The following is a 16,081-nucleotide window of genomic DNA, read 5'->3' as shown; positions in this document are numbered from 1 at the left end:
ATGATACCACACTCAGCTTAGGGGGCACAAAAATGATCCATCACACAGAAACATAAAGTGTATTTGTCCATCTCAGTGGTCTCCAGGTTATCTTAACCATATACAACAGAATTCAGAAAGACTTACTGTACTTTCTGACCTAGAACACATTCATATCTAAAGAGGCCTCCATTCAGATCTTTAAGAACCAGTACTATGGTAGCCCACATGTCCAAGTGGGTGTGGCTGGATCTATAGGTCAGTTTCCTAAAAGCCAAGCTCCTGAATTGTGCCCAGATCCTGGAGATTGATGCTATCTGCAGGGAGATGAAGAAGTCTGAGTATTCTGCTAGCCTGACCAAAGTCATAAGAAGAGAATTTGAATCTAACTTGCTGACTTCTCTATACCATTGTCTGTCTACCATACCTGCTATTCAATTTGTTTCTGGAGCTTCACATTCCACGAATAACTCTTGAGCAAAAGAATCATCCGTGGCCTTAAGTTACAAGCCCATAGGGCCGTAGAAAGCATTGAAATCCCCACAGCATCCATGGGGCCCTGCAGCAAGGCAGGTGCTGGTCACGTGATCTTGATTCTTCACTCCCCAGAGTTCCTGCCCCAAGATTCACGTAGCCACTGGACGCTATGAACCAGCCAGGCCAGAGAGGTCACCGTTGTGTGGAAAGCCCAGGGTTCTGGAACCCTGCAGGAGTTCTCTCTGGCATTGTCTCAGGCTTCTCCCCATGCTCCCTTTATTAGGCAGGCAGTGAACCACGGTACCCTGCTGTCCCCACATTTCTACAGGAGGCTCGGGCCTAACAGGACCTCCCTTCCCTGTGCACAGCTGCAAGATTTCCAAACCTGCCAGAGCCAGAAGACACACTGGCCCGAAGGACCCCCTCTTTTAAGTGGGTAACCAACATGCTGGTCACTCTGCACTGAGCCCCCCAGAGGCCTGGTTATGGGGAGTGCCATTTAGAACATCCGCCCAGAGGAGGTCCATGAGCCTTTGTGATCCTCGCTTTTGGAAAACCTTGAACTGAGGGTCACAGGGACGTGGAGTTCGTGAGTTTGTGTCTAGCCAACCAGAATCACCCCCGTTGGTTTTAGTCGATGTTGAAGGGGTGGTGTGTGGAACATGGGCCACTCACCAGGCCCTCAGCAGAGTTTACAAGCAGTTGTTTTTGTATGTAAGACTTCAAGAACTCTCGTGGCCAAGGAGCCTGACCCTCTGTGCCCAGCGTCTCCACCCAGCACTGTCTCCACTACCACAGCATCTTGAGCACCTACCCCAGCATCAGCCTCTTCTCTAACCAGTGACTGTTTTCTTTGTCTCCTAGGGTTCCCGGGGACTGCCTGGGCCCCCGGGGAGAGACGGCAGTAAAGGCGTGAGAGTAAGTTCTGTTCATAGCCCAACACAGCACGGGGCCGGCATCGAGAGGTACAGCCCAGGGTCCTCCAGGGCGGGGTTATGGCCATCGTCAGGCCTGGGCTGGGGCTCATTTGTACCAGGCATGCTGAGGACATTCTGACTGGCCTCATGGTTCCAACCATACCAGCAGCAGGTGCCGCCCCATGTCCTGTGTCTGCATCCTGGAAGTAGTCTTTTCCACCTGGTGGATAAGCAGCTCTGAGTGAGAGTCTTGTTATTTCCAATGCCTCTGCTGGAGCCAAGCCTTAACGAGGGGAGGATTTGGCAAGGGCCCCAGTTCATAGCTAGAGGAGTTACAGCGAGAGTCATACACACACACCACCACTCCCCGCCCCCCAGCCTGCTTTCCTCTGGTCCCAGACTCCCAGCTGCCCCTGGGCTATGGCATGCTCCAGGATCCCCAAGCGAGTGATGACAAACAGTAGATTGGTCTTTTCTGTGGGAAAAGAGATATCGTCCACCCATGGAAATGGGCCTGGCGTCTGCACCCATCTACCCCTTCTCCTGTCACACAGAGCGGAGGTCGGCTGCGCGAGCCGCCCACAGCTGGGTCAGGAGAGAAGAGGAGGCTCTCCATGCAGGCCCGACTCCCCACCGGCTCCCCCTGCTGTGGTGGCAGAGGGCAGCCTGCACGGAAGCTCCCCGATTTCTAGACTTAGTTTTCCAAATGCAGCTTTGGTGACCTCCAGTGTGGGGAAATGGGGAGTCGACGGCCCATGACTGTGTGCTTGTTTCTGTGTGCAGGGGGAGTCGGGAGAGCTGGGCGAGCCGGGGCTGCCTGGAGAAGTGGGCATGCGGGTAAGTGGCACTCAAGCTGCGTTCTGCGCAGGCGTGCGGACAGGGAGCTGGGCGGAGTGGGGGGGGCAGGTGCTGTGCGCGTGGACAGACAGAGTGCTGGGGCTTCCCTCTCCTCCTCGTACAGCTATACCTTCCCTCCCCACCCCCTGCTATTGCTCCTACATTCTTATAAAAAAAAAAAAGGACCCCCTGTTTGGTCCTTTATCCTCTCCATGTATCTTTCCCTGGTAGGGAACCAATTTACCCATTGCCTTGACTTAAGCCACTGTGTTCCTTGAGGTGGGCAGCCTCACTGTTTATACAGCCTTTTCCCTCTCCCTCTAGCCTTCGAGTTATTTTGTAATTCTGTTTTCTACTAAAATCAGTAGAGTGATAAAGCATGCAAGTGCAGGTGTGCACGTGTTTATCCTTAAGTAAGGGTTATTATTATTATTATTATAGTTAGCTTACAAAAGTTAGGATATCCTGGGCTGAGGAAATGCACATTTTTATTTTAGCAGGTTTTCTTTTTTTCAGTCCTAGGGCTTGCACTCAGGCCCTGGGTGCTATACCTGAGCTTTTGTGCTCAAGGCAAGTACTCTGCCACTTGAGCCACAATTCCACTTCTTTGTGTGTGTGTGTGTGTGTGTGTGTGTGTGTGTGTGTGTGTGTGTGTGTGTGTGTGTATGTGTGTGTGTGTTTAATTCAAAGTTTCCTGCCAGAGCTGCCGTCAAACTGTGATCCTCAGATCTCAGCCTCCTCAGTAGCTAGGATGACAGGCGTGAGCCACGGGTGCCTGGGAACTCCATGCGGAGCCTTTTGATAGATGATGCTCATGGTGGTTGGCTAATGCTTTGGGAATTTATGGAACAGGTGGTGAGGGCTTCTCCAGATGTCGCCAACTCCTCCACACTCTGTTGGGACTGAAACCTGACAGGTGTAGGGATCAGCATTAGAAGCTGTGAATGTGCCCAGGCCTGGCCATGGGGAGACCCAAGGGCATGGGACACTGGGGGTCAAAATGGGCTCAGGTTACACACACAGTTGTTCCTTGCAGTCCAGCACTTCTGGGTGACATTGCAGCTTCCTGCCGGGCAGAAGCTGGCATAATGTCCCCTGGGCACGGAAGCGGGGAGCGGGGCTGAGGACGGTCTACCTGGGAGGCCTTGTTCAGGTGCCGTGAGCACTGAGCGGCGTGGGATGCATGGATCTCCCCACTAAACATGGCGGGTGCTGAGCAGCTCTGTCTTCTCTTTCCATCCCTTGCAGGGGCCCCAAGGACCACCTGGGCTTCCGGGGCCTCCCGGGCACGTCGGAGCTCCGGTAAGTGAAGACAGCTTGTCTGGGAGAGCTTCTGTCCCATTCTGCAGGGTCAAGAGCCAGGCTTTCTAGTTAGATCCTCATGGTGCATCTGGAGATGAATGAAGTGTTGGTCTCTTTCTCTCAGACCAGAAATTCTTCAATGCTGTGGCACAAAAGTATCTCCTCAGTTCACATTTGCTAGATAATAAAACTGGGCAGAGCCCAGGAGTTTGTGACAACTGGCCTAAAGAAGCCATTTGTGTTGGGCACCAGTGGCTCACACCTGTAATCCTAGCTAGTCAGGAGGCTGAGATCTGAGGATCAAGGTTCAAAGCCAGCCCGAGCAAGAAAGTCCATGAGACTCTTATCTCCAGTTAACTATTAGAAAACTGGAAGTGGTGCTATGGCTCAAGTGGTAGAACTCTAGCCTTGAGCTGAAGAGCTAATGGACAGTGCCCAAGCCCAGAGTTCAAGACCCAGGACTGACCATTAAAAAAAAAGAGCCATTTGCTTCTGCCCTCCGGAAGGGAGGAAGGATCCTCTGGCTTTCTAGCCCATAAGACCAGTGTCAGACACATGATAAATGCTGAGTATACCGTGGATGAAGGGCCAAAGAATAGACCATGGCTTATAATGGGCACACTGCCTTCTGGGTAGTAATCCTAGGCTTGATTTTCATTAAGAAACATTTGAGATTTGTCACTGAACCAAAGAAGCTGTGTAAATAACCATTTTTCAGTGATATTGAGGACCTGGTGAATTGAGGCCCGGAGAACAGTTCCACCTTCAGGGCCTGGGCAGGAGGAGGGAGGCTGGCTTTCGTGAGGTGTTAGTAAGGCCCGCGGAGGGAGACAATGTCTCCACCACACCCGTGAGCACCTGGGCCAGACCCTGCCCTGTGGTTTGCGCCCAGGCCCTCAGGGAGCATGTGCAGGCCACACCGGGACTTGTGTCACAGCTCTGTCTCCTCCCCAGGGCCTCCAGGGAGAACGAGGAGAAAGGGGAACTCGAGGAGAAAAGGTATTTACAGTCTTCCTCTGCCCATCCGGACCACTTCCTGCAAAGGGGGGGGGTGTCATGTGTGTGTGCGTGCGTGCGTGTACACTCGTGCAGACACATAAACACAACTCTACAAGAAAGCTGGGGTCTCGTCGCCATTTCCACCCAGGCAGAGTGCAGCGAGTATGGTCAGAGCCACAGAGAAAGCCCAGATCCTGTTATCCCACGGGTGTGAATGCCATGGGAGGCTGCGCCCACCTCTCAGCCCGGCCTTCTGCAGCCTTGAGACCAGAGGCCAAGACCTAGACAACCGGGACCCAACTTCCTGCCTGCGCTAGGCCCAGGCACCTTGTTGCCCGCCCCCCGTGCTGTCTTCCAGTTTTCTAAGGGCTTGTTTTTGGTTCATTGAGTGTGTCTCGGTATATTTGGGACAGAGTGAAAATGAGCCAGTAATCTGGCCGTAGCTGGCACAGCATGGCTACCGTTGACACTTCTCTGCAGGACTTACTTTCGTCTCTAGCTTCTTTCTGCACTTGATTCTGTGAGCTCCGGGGCTCCGTGTCCAGCGGGTGGCCCCTGTGGGCGATATTTCCTCCTGACTATTGTGCACCTTTCAGATCTCAGCGTCATACAGCCCAACAGTGTTCACTGGGTGAATAAACCGTGATTTGTGTGCTCATTCCCCTGGTATTGATCGTTTAGGGTCATTTCCAGGTTTCTCACTTTGGTGGATATTTTTTAACTTAGAGCATTATGTATTTGGTTTTCAAATTTAGGGTTATTTCCTTAGGCCACCTTCCCAGGAGTAAAATTAGCAGTCAGAGAAAACGAGCCTGCTCTTGACTGCAGGGAGCGGCACCGCCGTCGCTTGCCTCGTTGTGATTAAGCGAAGCCCAGACCAGCCTGTGTGGTGAGGGGCTGCCGGGTCTCCCTGGGACAGCATGCAGACGCGTGTTTCCTCTGGAGGCAGCTTCCCAGCGACTTAAGACTCGGGTGCCACGCACACCCTCCCGTGCTCATCCGGGTGACCCAGAGGCTGGGTTGCTCTTACAACAGGGGTTGGCCGTCGCTACCTGGAACTTCCCTGGGAATGGCTGTCCCTGTCATTGTCTTAGAGCTAGCTAGAGGCTTGTGGGCGCAGATGTCCCAGGCCCTAGCTGTCTCATCCTCACGGTCCCATGGTGCTCAGCCCACAGGGGGAGGGCACTGGGGCCCTGATGGGGCAAGCACCGCGTGGTGATCGGGAGGCGTGGACTTTGCTTCATGTCCCGCAGCCTCATCAAGCCATCTGACTCCAGCAGGGGTACCGCACACTTCTGGAGGGAGCCAGCGCCATGTGCTACGCGTCCCCTCCGTGCACACGGAAGCTGCGTGGGTTGCCAGGTCCTGCAGGGCTCTTGTCACACATTCGACTCCTTTTGGTTTTTGATGGTCCCGGGGACTCGATGCAGCGTTTGCTAGGCAAGCACTCTCACACCTGAGCCCTGCCTCGGCCCCACTTGTTTTATAGGGTTGTGTTTTGCTTTTTTAAAGTGGGGTCTCCGGTTTTGTGTCTGTGGTGGCTTGGATGGCGAGCATCTTACTTGGTTTCTGCATGTTGCATGGGATGACAGGCCCCAGCCACTGCTCCCAACCATTGGTTGAGATGGAGTCTCTCTAACTTCTCTTTGGCAGGCTAGCCTCAAGCCACGGTCTCCTGACTTCTGCCTCGCAAGTAATTATAATTCCAGGCTTGAGCCCCCACAGTTGGCCAAATCCTAGTCTTCAAAACTCGTGTGTGTGTGTGTGTGTGTGTGTGTGTGTGTGAAGTATCTATATGTCAAATCTTGTGAGATCTAAGCAGAGAGATGCAGGAGAAGAAAAGTGAAGGGCTGGATTGGGGGCAATCACTTCCAGACACAGAGGCGGGGTGGGAGGGTCTTCGAGGAAGGGCAGGTCAGGGGTGGGTTCTATCAGAATCAGAATTTTTCCCCCATGCTCCTTCATGTATTCTAACCAGGAACAAAGGAAAGATGCACAAAATGCACTCCCTGTCCCCAAGCAACAAAGACACATCATGGTGGAGAAGGGCTGTGGTGCTGGTTGGAGCGCAGAGAGTAACAGAGAGGAATGGAATCCACACCTGTCTGCCCTCCTCCCTCCAGGTGTCTCTGGCGCTGATGCGGAGGGCAGAGCTGGCTAGAGAGAGGCTCTGTGGGCCACGCCAGCAGCAGGCAGGGGGAAGAGGGGCTCCGGGGACAGGGGCAGCCATGTTCCCGAGGAGGAAGTTAGCCGGAGATGTGGAAGGATCCTGGGCGTTGTCACTGGGACCCGTGGGCAATGGGGAGCCAGTGGGGTCAGGGGCAGAAAGTGCCAGACCCGAGCTAGGGAGTCGCTGCCACAGGCGGGCATTGGTGGGTGCCAGGCTGGAGGTGGAGGGTGAGGGGTGACAGCAGGAGTCCATGCAGGACGGGGTGGACCAGAGGGTGACTAGAGGAACCGGGGAGACAAGCTCATTGTCTGCCCCACAAAGGCATGGAGGGAGGGCACGCCTCCCACCCACCCCCTTTACTGCCAAGTCAGATGGGGGCTGCAGGCTGGAGAGTGGGCAGTCCAGGGAGAGGGCCATCCCTCTGCTGTGGGTGGGGTGAGCCTGCCCTCTGCTGTCAGAAATTGGGAACTGCAGCCAACGCATTCCAACAGGGCCTGTGTGGGCTTTGCAGTCAGGACTGAGACAGGGAATGAATTACACTTTTTCCCCTTTGGGGCTGTCTGACTTCACGCAGCATCCAATCTCCAAGACTTGGTTTCCTGTACAAAGCAGCAGAAGAGTTAAGTGGTTGCAGCACATTTTAAACGAGCTGCTGCCCACATTATTACCCGCCCCAGTTGAATGGGGACGGATACCTCTTCATTCGCGTGAACTCTTATCTCCCCCTTGATTGAAAGGATGTGGGAGTGACCTTCAAGCTTTTGTACTACAGCTGCTCTTATCTCATGTTTTATAAGGGATTTGAACCCAGAGACTATGGTATCTGCCAGGGTGACTAAGGAGTGGAGGACAGACTCAGGATTAGAACTCAGGGCTCCTGATTCCCCTCCCCCTATATCTCCCTCCAGTCAGCCCTCTCCCCTGCCCCCCCCAAGCCCTTTCCAACTGGCTTCTTCTTTCCTTCTCTTCCTTCATTTTACCTATTTGCGCTTTATTTTGTGTAAGCTGGTACATAGTTGGGAGAAGGCTGACATGGCCTGCCGTAGGAGGTGTTTTAGAGGTGTTATCTCTGATGTCCTTTGAGCAGGATTATTGTGACTTCCGTGAAGCAGAGCAACAGCATATTCCCAGAAAGGTGAGCGGACTTGCTCAGGGTCCCACACGAGTTGGAGACTCCGAATCCGCTGTGAGGGAATGTGAGCGGATGGATGGATGGTGCTGATGGCTTGTTGTCGGCCAGCGGCCCAAGCTTAGTTCTCTGTGAGCATAGGGAATGGACACTGTGTAAAAGATGTGTGCCGTTTTATCACTTGTGGCACGAACCTCACACATCTATTACTTCTGACTCCCACACAGAGCCACACGACAAGCAGAGTGGTGTGGTGTGGCTCACAGATGCTAAAGAGGCTGTTTCTGGGTCACAGTGTTTGAAAGAGAAAAAATATCTATGTCTCTTTGGTCTTTCACCTCTGGTCCTGGACCCCCCTCCCAAACACACACACACGCACACACGCACACACACACACTTTGCATGCACTTGGCTTTCCAGTGGTACTTGGGGGACAGAGAAGTTGAGTGTGCAGACACTCAACTTACTGCTTCTTATGCCAGTGACTGGGGTGGGGTGGGTGTGGGGACATCCAATGAGCTGCTGTCTGAAGATGGTTTCCCCATGATTTATTTCTTCATTTCCTTCCTCCTGCCAGGGAGAACGAGGCTTGGATGGATTCCCTGGGAAGCCTGGGGAGACAGGGGAGCAGGTAGGTGGCTTAGGAGCTGCCGGGCAGCGTTTCTCAAAGAACAGGATTGTCTGCACCTTGCCATCAAGCTTTTTTGTAGGCCTTGGCCCTCTGCTCCTCCTTGCTCAGCTAGAGGCCATGGGGGAGGGGGCTTGGTGACCAGATCCCATCCGTGTGGCCGTGCATTACGCTGCTGACTTCCAAGCCGGAGGGAGTCCAGTGCACACACGAAGTTAAATCCAGTGTTCGTGAAGGGATGTGACAGGCTCTCATTTGCACAAAGACCAGGGACACTGCACAGAGGCCAGAGGGATGTAGGTACAGGGATCAAGATTACAGTCTTACCCACAGAGTTAGGGAATAGACGCTCCTCAGTAGGAATGGGTTGAAATTCTGCATGGGTGGAGGGGAAGGCCACGAAGCTGTGGACATGTGTCAAGAAATGTTCCTTACGCTGCTGTAGACCGTCGGTGACACACGCAGCTCAGCAGGGAGGAGGTACCCAGGATGGGAGCAGAAATGGACAGCCTCTGGAAGGTTCCTTCTGCTTTATCTTAGTGTGGAAGGAAGAGGGAGCCCTTGAGCTCTTTCAGGGTACTGCTGTGTCTGAGTGCATCCCCGCAACACCTCCGGCTGCAGTGGGGGTCCAGGGCTTGCCCCTCTGCCTTCCAGGACCCTCTCACTTCCTTGAGGAGCCTGACGTGTGGGCAACCCCGTGTGAGGCCCTGGGTGTCCTCCACACCTCTCACAGGAGATACACAGCTTTCCTGCTGTGACTCTTGGGGGCGGGACTCTTGCGTGGGGACACTGAAGAGGAGTGTGCCTTCTGCCAACTCTCAGTTCTCCTGTGTCAGAGTCCTGGCACTGGAGACCCAGCCGTTCCCAGATCTCCTCAGCGTTTTTGCACAGTTCCATCTCTGCCTTGGCCCCAGGGCAGATCTGGGTGACTTGTTTCTTCCACTTCTCACACAGATTCTGATGTAGCCCTCCCTGCCCAAAGCGAAAGGGCTCAGAACTCAGTGTGAGCAGCCCAGTGCCAGCAGGGTTTGGAAAGGAGAAGCGGGGAGGAAGAACTTGCTAGCAGAAGCACAGGTCTGGGCCATGGGGGCACTGTCACCACCTACCTTTGCTTTCTTTCCTGCAGGGAAGACCTGGACCTCCGGGTATGCCAGGGCCTCCAGGAGAGAAGGTAAGTGTGGGTGGGGCTGTGGATGTGAGAGCTGCCCCCCCCCGACAAACCAGGGCCCAAGGGGACCCAGATGGGAGTTCTGGGGACAAAATACACAAAACAGGCCGAGCTGGGTACTGAGAATTCAGCCAGCATGACAGTTCTGGCTATATTTGTTTGTTTGTTTTTTGTCAGTCGTGGGGCTTGAACTCTGGGCCTGGGCACTATCCCTGAGCTCTTCAGCTCAAGGTTGACCCTCTACCACTTGAGCCACAGCGCCACTTCCTGTTTTCTGGCAGTTAATTGTAGATAAGTGTCTCATGGACTTTCCTGCTCAGGCTGACTTTGAACTGTGATCCTCCAATCTCAGCCTCCTGAGTAGCTAGGACAGGCATGAGCCACCGGCACCCAGCTGGCTATTGTATCTAATTGTTTCCCTGCCTTGAAGAGTGAAGTCAGGGGGAATAAAAACCCAAAGACAATATTATATAATTTCTAGAAATATTAAAGCCTTTTGCTACTTAGAAGATTTTTGGACAATATAAGGCTAATAGATTTGTAATAAGCAGAGTAAAAGCTCAGGCTGTCATCCTGGTTATCCGTTTCAGACGCCTTCTCACAAGGCTAAGTGGATACATTTGCTGCTTAGAATCTCTGTATCCCAAGCGAAATGACCGAAATGACCACATGTAACAATTTTTGCAAATTGGGAAGTGCTCATAGAGATGTCCGTGTACATAATGACTTGGTAAAAGCCTTCAGGGTGAGGGAGAGGGGAAAGGAGTTCCATGGTGGATTTTGGAGCATGCTAAGAGTAGCTTGTGTGTGAGGCTGAGGGGAGGGTGTTTGTTCCAACTCAGTCAGGCTCTGGGCTGGAGGGCAGGAGGGGAGACTGGCAGTGGAGGGCGGGGGGGGGACCATCTGTGGAGGGCAGGAGGGGAGACTGGCAGTGGAGGGAAGGGTGGGGGGGGACCGGCTGTGGAGGGCAGGGGGGACTGGCTGTGGAGGGAAGGTGGGGGGGGACCGTCTGTGGAGGGCAGGAGGGGAGACTGGCAGTGGAGGGAAGGGTGGGGGACCGGCTGTGGAGGGCAGGGGGGACCGGGTGTGGAGGGCAGGGGGGACCGGCTGTGGAGGGCAGGAGGGGAGACTGGCAGTGGAGGGAAGGGTGGGGGACCGGCTGTGGAGGGCAGGGGGGACCGGGTGTGGAGGGCGGGGGGGACCGGCTGTGGAGGGCAGGCATCCAGCGGTGCTGCTGAGATGGTAGATCAGAGCAGCTTCCTGGTGTCCAGGTGGAGGACATCGGGGGACAGTCCAGTTCTACATACACCCCCCAAAGTAATAGGGAAGGTGTTGCCGACTGTTTACAGCAGCAGCAGAGAAGGTGTGCATTCTACAGAAATAGTGAAGTACAAGGCAGGCCGGGGACTGAGGCGTGGCAGCTCCTGGCTGGGGGGGGGGGGGCTTCCTCCTCCACTGCCAGCTGAGTCAGTTCCACTCTCTCATGCAAGGGGTTTTCAGAGCTGAGGTGTGCATGGTTAGAATATCTTGGATATCATGGAGGATATCCAGGATATTCTCCACAGGGGATGTTAAGCCCTTAGTGTGTTCATGTCAAGTCAGGCAAATGCCTGAAGTTGCCACTTAGGTTATAACTGTTTGCTGCTGCTGCTGCTGCTGCTGCTGCTGCTGCTGTGTGTGTGTGATGGGTGTGGACCCTCATATCAGGAGAAGCACTGAGTTATCCTCATTGTGATGCATTCAGCAGTGGTGGAAGGGCAGACAAGGTGAAGGGCATTATTTAAACAGTTCACTGAGATACTCAAGGACGCAGCAAGGCGCAGGTGGTTTTATGACTCTCATCTCATTCCTAGAGTACACACCTTGGATTTTGTAGACTCTTTAATGTCATGCATTCTTTGAGCAAGTCCCTGGGACCATGGGGTGGTCTTTTAGAGCACACGAGACCCAGAGGCCCTCAAATGTGGGTGTCTGTCCCCTAACTTCACAGCTGAGTTGATTCTAGACAAAGTCTCAGGTTCAGAGTATCCATCCAAAGTTGTGCTGCCTGGTCTTATTGAACTCTTTGTTGGGCATGAACCTCTTCTGTGTGTGTGTGTGTGTGTGTGTGTGTGTGTGTGTGTGTGTGTGTGTGTGTGCGTGTGTGCATGTGAGCGCGCACGTGTGCTATTACTGGAGCTTGAACTCAGCTTAAGCTGTCCCTGGGCTGTTTCGCTCAGGGCTAACACTCTACCCCTTGAGTCACAGTACTACTTCTGGCTTTTGGATGGTTATTTGGAGATAAGGAGTCACAGATCTCCTTTCCTGGGCTGGTTTCAAACCGTGATCCTCAGATCTCAGCCTCCTGACAAGCGAGGATTACAGGCGTGAGCCACCAGGGCCCAGTGGGAATCAAGTCTTTATGTCACATTAGGAATTTTACTAGCTCACCTCTGTGGTTGTATTAGCCAACCATTTCTATGTAACCAGTGATCCTAAACCGTAGTCGCTCCACACAACGAGTGTTTGTCATCTCACAGTTTTAGAGGACAGGGGTCTAGGAGACCTGACTGGACTGTCTGGCTCAGGAGCCCGCCTGGGGCTGCTCAGTCCACAGAGCAGACTTTCAAGGACCTCCTGTTCCCTCCTTGCTTGTGTGTTGCTCGGTAGGCGTTTCCCTCATGGCTGTCAGCTAGAAGCCCCTCTCCTTCCGTGGCATCCCCACCGGGCTGCTCACACTGGACATTGTTCCACCGAGTGCCTGAGTGAAGCGGGGGGGGGGGGGGACCCAGGATGGCAGGTGCAGCCATGTTTATGACACAATCCCGGGAAGCCGGCCATGTGGAGAAAGGCCAGAAAGGCCGCCCGAAGACACCTGGCGTGGCCAAGACTCCTCACGAACTGCAATGTTTCTAGAAAAAGACTTGACTCTCTCGAATCCAGTTTATTTATTTATTTTTTTACCTTGGTCCCTAAATATCTCTGTGCCTCAGAGTGTCCTTGTCCCTGAGATGAGAAGGTCACACCCTAGAGAAAAAGGATGATTCATAGCAACTTCTTGGAGAAAGTTCTCATGCAGCTATAGGTGACGTGTGCACAGCGGTGATGGGACAATGCCAGGATCTTATCTTTCCTTAGCGATAATTTAACGTATCCCAACTGTGAGTGATTCAAACATGTGTCAAGTGCCTTTATAGTTATTATGGAAAACTAACTTTTGTTAGTAACGATGACAATATTCAAAATATAAAGAGTGAATGTGTTAGTGACGCAATGCATAAATGTGTACATGAAAGCATTATGGGCTCTAAATTTTACCAGGTCTCAGCAATCTGATCTTACCGAAAATTACTGTGGCTTGTAGAAGCCACTATCCTCAGAGCCTGAGCATGGTCCCTGAGCTTTTTTGCTCAAGGCTAGCATTCTACCACTTGAGCCACAGCTCTACTTCTGGCTTTTTTTTTTTTTGGTCGGTCGTGGGGCTTGAATTCTGGGCTTGGGCGCTGTCCCTCAGCTCTTCAGTTCAAGGCGAGCGCTCTACCACTTGAACTACAGTGCCACTTCTGGTTTTCTGGTGGTTTATTGGAGATAGGAGTCTCACGGTCTCTCCTGCCCGGGCTGGCTTTGAAACGCAATCCTCAGGTCTCAGCCTCCTGAGTAGCTAGGATTACAGGCGTGAGCCACCAGCGCCTGGCTTACTTCTGGCTTTTTGATGGTTATTTGGAGATAAAAAAAAATTCACAGATCTCCCTTCCTGGGCTGGCTTCAAACCATGATCCTCAGATCTCAGCCTCCTGACAAGTGAGGATTACAGGTGTGAGCCACCAGGGCCCAGTGGGAATGAAGTCTTTGTGCCACTTTATGGGAAGAGGCAAGTGCTTTGGCAGGAAACGCTGATGTCCTTGAGCAAGGATCAGGGTGCGTGACTGTCATGTGTACATGTCACAGAAGCGCCGGGTCATGGTATAGAATGGCTTCAACTACACGGTGTGGGCATGCACATGGGTGGGTGTGCCCATGTGTGGGTCCATGTGTGTTCACCTGTGTGGGCAGTGGTAATACCAAGAGGAAGAAAACCCAGATAAACCACATTTGTAAGGCAGAAAGCTCAGTAATCACATAGGAAAGACCAAAAAGGAGGTACATGGGGAAGTTGTACCCACACGCTTTGATATCGCCAGATGGGCAGAGGAGATTTTAGGGATTCTCTTGGTGCTACACCAAAGGAGGTGAGTTTCCCGTGCCTGGAGCAGGTGTGGGAGTCAGTGGACGTGGGAAGGAGAGGAATGTGTGCATAGGCCTGGTGTCAGAGGGAGGGTCTGAAGTGAGAGCAGCCCAGGGGGATGGGACCCTGTCCACCGAACATTTCCCAGAATGCAGCGCAGGATGGCAGACATGCCCTCCGTCACTTGTGCTTTTTTTTTACCTTAGGATACAAGAGATGTTTTCACATGTGTTTGGTGTCTTATTTCTTCATTTGATCATTTTTGACCTCTTCTCATGGCCCCTGAGCTGAGTCGAGGGTAAAGGAGAGCAGGTTGTGTGTAGGACAAAGATACAAGCACTCTCTTTGCTTAAGTTAGATACCAGAGTGAGGTCAATGTGCGATAGAGGGATTTGAATTTGCACAGCTGACAAGTCTCCATGCAGAACACAACATTGTTCAGACCTTGGGAAATACAATATGGCCAAGCCATGGCCATGGTAGCCCAGGGGACTATACACCAAGGGGAGAGATGTGTGGCATCTTTTCTATAGCACAAGTAAGATGGCTGGACAGCATTGCAGTCATTTGCTTAGTCCTTCCATAGATACTGGTTGAGCGCTGGTTGTATGAACTTAGCACAATGGTCACGTTACCAGTTATAGCTCACGATTCCTTTTGTGCCTAGCACAGTGCCTGCTCCCTGCCGGTGCCCACTGAGTGGTGGACCGAGGGCTGTTCTCAAAGCAGCATGCATTTGCACAAATCTCAGGAAAGGTCCATCCATAGACCCCCAGCCAGAGGCAGGCCCTGAGCTGAACGTACACAAAGAGAAAACTCAGAAAGTTGAGTCTGATGCAGAGGTAAGAACCAGATGCAGAAGCTTCCAGAATACTGCTGTGGTAGAATAAGTCCAGGCATGAGAGACTGACACTGCTGAGGGTACTCCAAGGAAGTCCTCTGGGATTGGAAGAGTAGGCAGGTCCTGGGGGCTTGGCGGTGGCAGCGTGTAACTGATTGAAAGTGCTCGCTATTTCTCCACAGGGTGAAGCTGGACCTACATGCCCTCCTGGTGTGCCAGGCTCTGTGGTGAGTCACCAGCCGTGGGCATTCTGATGGGACTGGGTTAGCGGGAGGGTCTTTACCTCAAAGCAAAAAGACAGTGACAGGCGTGAGACAGAAAGCTTTACACACACACACAGACACACACACACAGACACACAGACACACACACACACACACACACACACTCACACACTCACACACACTCACACAAATGGGATCAAATCAGATCCAAGCCCAAAACTGCCCAATCACAGCATGGCATGTGAATGCCCTGGATGGGCTGGAGTGAGTGTGGCTGCTGCCGAGAGAGGGCCAGCCCCTTCGCTAACACCTGTTTGTCTCACAGATGCAGAGAGAGGGCCTGAAGGGAGAGCAGGTAAGCGGACGCAGAGCCTCCCATTGTGGGGATTTCAGTTGTGATGGAAGTGGGAGGGGCCACAGGCAAGGAGTCAGGATCCACGGAGCCTTGGGCAGGGATGGGCCCTGTCGGCTCCCTGCCAGGAAGGCAGGTGCCTTACCGATGTCACTGAGTGCCTATTAGGGATGAGGGCCGTGAACTCCTGTCAGGGGGTGGTGGTCCCGGTGTCGGTCTGGGTCAGGTGGAGGACGATGGGAAGGGTCACGGAGAATTCATGTGCTGCTTGTGTTTCTAGGGGGCTCCAGGACCAAGAGGTCACCAGGGCCCGCCTGGACCACCAGGGGCACCGGTAAGCCATCCCTCTCCAGCTCAGGGTGGGCTTAGAATTTCCCCAGGCCTGAGAAATAATTGTGCTTCCCACTGATGTGTGTAGCTCAGAAACCTAGACATGACCCTGAAATCAGCCATCCAGGAAACCAGACCTGAGTGTCCCAGAACTCACTTCACCTAATGCATAAGGGTCTATATACTACAGGATCATGAGAAGGACCCCTAAATACCAGGACAGCCAATCTGCTGGCCCGCAGAGCTGTCCGTGGTCCTGAAGATACCCTCCAGGCCAGGTGCTCCTGATAGAATGAGAGTTAGTAAAATACGTGGTACTAAACGGTACTAACCTAAATACATGGTTGGTGAAATTCCCTTGGGCAGAGTTCAGAAAGCCACCAGCCTAGCTGACAGCCTTGTTCAAAGGAGGACAATAGTGAAAGATCAGAGACAGGAAGATCCTTCAAGACAGGACCAACTTCGTTACATTTAGTGTTTCTTGCAAAACCAGAGCATAAGATACGCATGTAACGGGATGGCCC

The 16,081-nt window shown here is 53.0% G+C and overlaps 1 protein-coding gene across 1 annotated transcript in view; it reads left to right on the top strand.

Moving 5' to 3' along the window:
- Col22a1 (collagen type XXII alpha 1 chain) overlaps positions 1-16,081 on the top strand; it is an 88,418-nt gene that overhangs the window by 19,864 nt on the left and 52,473 nt on the right. The window contains exons 7-15 of the mRNA XM_069991844.1: positions 1,321-1,374; positions 2,157-2,210; positions 3,459-3,512; positions 4,467-4,511; positions 8,388-8,441; positions 9,565-9,609; positions 14,834-14,878; positions 15,201-15,230; positions 15,508-15,561. Coding sequence (XP_069847945.1) covers positions 1,321-1,374; positions 2,157-2,210; positions 3,459-3,512; positions 4,467-4,511; positions 8,388-8,441; positions 9,565-9,609; positions 14,834-14,878; positions 15,201-15,230; positions 15,508-15,561 — 435 coding nt within the window. The remainder of the gene's footprint in view (positions 1-1,320; positions 1,375-2,156; positions 2,211-3,458; positions 3,513-4,466; positions 4,512-8,387; positions 8,442-9,564; positions 9,610-14,833; positions 14,879-15,200; positions 15,231-15,507; positions 15,562-16,081) is intronic.

Source organism: Dipodomys merriami, unplaced genomic scaffold, assembly GCF_024711535.1.
Source record: "Dipodomys merriami isolate MVZ:Mamm:240054 unplaced genomic scaffold, mDipMer1.0.p SCAF_4, whole genome shotgun sequence".
Lineage (NCBI taxonomy): Eukaryota > Metazoa > Chordata > Mammalia > Rodentia > Heteromyidae > Dipodomys > Dipodomys merriami.
Note: the sequence above shows the minus strand (reverse complement) of the source record. Positions and strands in the feature narration are given on the sequence as shown.